Raw genomic sequence first — 2,429 nt, forward strand, 5'->3', positions numbered from 1 at the left:
AGATCTTAAAACTAAAGTTGCTGATAATGAATTGTATACTGCCAAACTAATGAAGGAGAAAGAGCAACTACAGGAGAGAGTCACATCCTTAGAGGAACGATTCATCAAAGAGACTAGTACCAAAGAAGTGCAATTTGATTACATGATCCCTTCAATGGGTAAGAGTATTATACTGACTGAGTGTATATTGTATACAATTGATAGATAATTTGGAATGTCTGAGTGATGTCCAGGTAGCAGAGAAGAAGCTGTTCTTAATTCAAGGAGACAAACCTCAACTGATGAATTGGGAGAAATATGGTCTAAGGATTGGAGTACAAGAAGGAAGCCTATTGTCCTCTGAGACAATAGAAGCAGCAGTGGTTGCTCTTGTAGGAGGACAGTTCGAGTTTCCTCCTAATACTGTCCTAGTGAGTGCTGTGTATGCAGTATCACTCTCAAAGCCTCTCCTCAAACAACTCAAGTTAGGGATACAGCACTGCGTTGATTTAACAGGACGACCAGATCTTGCACAATACTTAAAGTTTGCTATAGCTCCAGTTGACACACCCAGTCTTCCTTACCAGTTCTCAATAGTTCAGGAAGGAGAGTTTAGCTCTAATAGTGGGTATGGATCCATTCAACGTAATAAGTTCTGTTTGGTTTGTATACTGGGGGAAGACTCAACTAATGGAGACACAGAGGAAGGAGCTGAGGAACAGCAATTGCAGCAAGAGGAGAATGAGGAGGAGGAGGAGGGAGACAAAGAGGGAGGAGAGGGTAGTGATAGTGATGATGATACCAGCAGTACTCCACCAGTGGCTAGTGGAGCATGTAAAGGTTAGTTAGTGAGTCTATTGATGATAATGTAATGTATTCCACTACTGAATAGAATCTACTACTAAAGAGACTAACCTCCCAACCAATACAGTGTCTGTTGCTGGTACTACTACTACACCAAACACTGATCATGTTAACAGTAAGTACATGTACATGTTTACTATTATTATGTTTATTTATTTATTAGAAGTACAATCCACAGGTATAAAGAAGGCTGTGACATATGCTGGTCTGGTTTATTATGAAGAAGATGGTGTAGAGGATTTGGTGACATTCACTGCAGCTAAGAATTTGGAAGCACTCATTCATGTAAGAATGTATTCCTAAGCATACAATGTGTTTATTATTACTTGATAGTTTATTGAGCAGAAACACTCTCAAGCTAGGACTGGACCAGATATTTCATTTTGTTTCAAATTTCCTTATAATTATATTGAATTAAACTTGACTGCACAACAGGATGAACAATTCACTGGATGGATACTTAGACCTCACACTAAACCTACAAGAGTAAAAAATTATTGTTTATAACCCTAAGTCATATTGTGTTATAGTTATATCAAGAGGCCATTGATAAATTTGGTGATAAAGAGCATTCTCATCCTTCATGTTGTCTCATATCAGTTTATGGATCACCTGATGCTGTCCCTTTTCTTAATTACTTCATACCACTGGAAGGTGTGGCTCATCCAGTTTCATTAAACATTCATAGAGCACGAAGAAATTTCACTGCTCCAGTTCCTCCTTTAGCAAGTAATAGATAAATCATTTCAATCATTAATTTATTTAATATTAATCAGATCCTACTACCGCCTCCTCCTCCTCTAATGTAGTACATGAATCAACATCAGTATCATCCACTGGAGGAGCTAGTAAGTGATAATACTGTGTGTATAATACTGACCTTTGACCTCTGTTAGGTTCATCAGCTATTGTTGATGTCAATAAAGTGAAGAAAGTGATCAACAAAGTTCTTTTATCTCATTATGCTGATTTCAATTCTTTACTTCAAAATGCTTTTACTGGTCTTGTTAATCAGTTATACACAGCTAAGCTTATTGGCCATGAAGTTAGCAAAGAACCTTCAATGAAAGAGTGCCTTGGTGAATTTAAGACTGGTCTTAATTTTAAAAGAACGTTATGTGAAGTGGAGGCATACTGTCAAAAGTTCTTAGATGCACTAATAAAAGCAAGTGGCAGTTGTGCTCATGCAGCTGAAGCTTTACATAAGGACTGGATTGAAGCTATTAGAAATGAGCTAGGATTTCATTTTAATATTAATATTGAGTTATAAATTTTATTGTCAGTTGTATTTTTAGAAGTCTATATTTTCTATTGACTTTGTTTTAATGCTGATTTTTGTGCTATTAAATTTTATAAAAATTATCACACTGCATGTTTAAATCTAGCTACGTAATGTTCCACTCTTCTGGTCTATATTGTTCTTTCCTTTCACTCCAACTCTTTCATTTTTCATTGAAACTGTCTTCTTCTCTGAATTTACATATTTCTGTCTATCATTCCTAATATACAAAACAACAAAAAAGGCAACATAAAAACATTAAAATGAAATACAGCAATAAATCATACATATTATGTGTTGCTACATG

General features: G+C 35.7%; 2 protein-coding genes and 1 long non-coding RNA gene across 3 annotated transcripts in view; 2 read left to right on the forward strand and 1 right to left on the reverse strand.

Moving 5' to 3' along the window:
- The window catches only part of LOC109587713 (uncharacterized), a 5,086-nt gene extending 3,503 nt beyond the window's left edge, over positions 1-1,583 (forward strand). Inside the window, exons 10-16 of the mRNA XM_020003937.1 lie at positions 3-158; positions 205-240; positions 469-624; positions 872-958; positions 1,022-1,128; positions 1,177-1,329; positions 1,374-1,583. Of these exons, the coding sequence (XP_019859496.1) occupies positions 3-158; positions 205-240; positions 469-624; positions 872-958; positions 1,022-1,128; positions 1,177-1,329; positions 1,374-1,583 (905 nt within the window). The remainder of the gene's footprint in view (positions 1-2; positions 159-204; positions 241-468; positions 625-871; positions 959-1,021; positions 1,129-1,176; positions 1,330-1,373) is intronic.
- Positions 1,584-1,654: 71 nt separating this feature from the next.
- Positions 1,655-2,322, forward strand: LOC109587717 (uncharacterized). The gene is made up of 2 exons (XR_002187756.1): positions 1,655-1,691; positions 1,740-2,322. It is a non-coding gene; the product is annotated as an uncharacterized LOC109587717 (long non-coding RNA).
- Positions 2,255-2,429, reverse strand: part of LOC100640341 (uncharacterized) — a 6,989-nt gene continuing 6,814 nt past the window's right edge. Inside the window, exon 9 of the transcript XR_002187754.1 lies at positions 2,255-2,342. The gene's annotated coding sequence lies outside the window, so the exon portion shown is untranslated. The remainder of the gene's footprint in view (positions 2,343-2,429) is intronic.

Source organism: Amphimedon queenslandica, unplaced genomic scaffold (assembly GCF_000090795.2).
Source record: "Amphimedon queenslandica unplaced genomic scaffold, v1.1 AMPQUscaffold_12470, whole genome shotgun sequence".
Lineage (NCBI taxonomy): Eukaryota > Metazoa > Porifera > Demospongiae > Haplosclerida > Niphatidae > Amphimedon > Amphimedon queenslandica.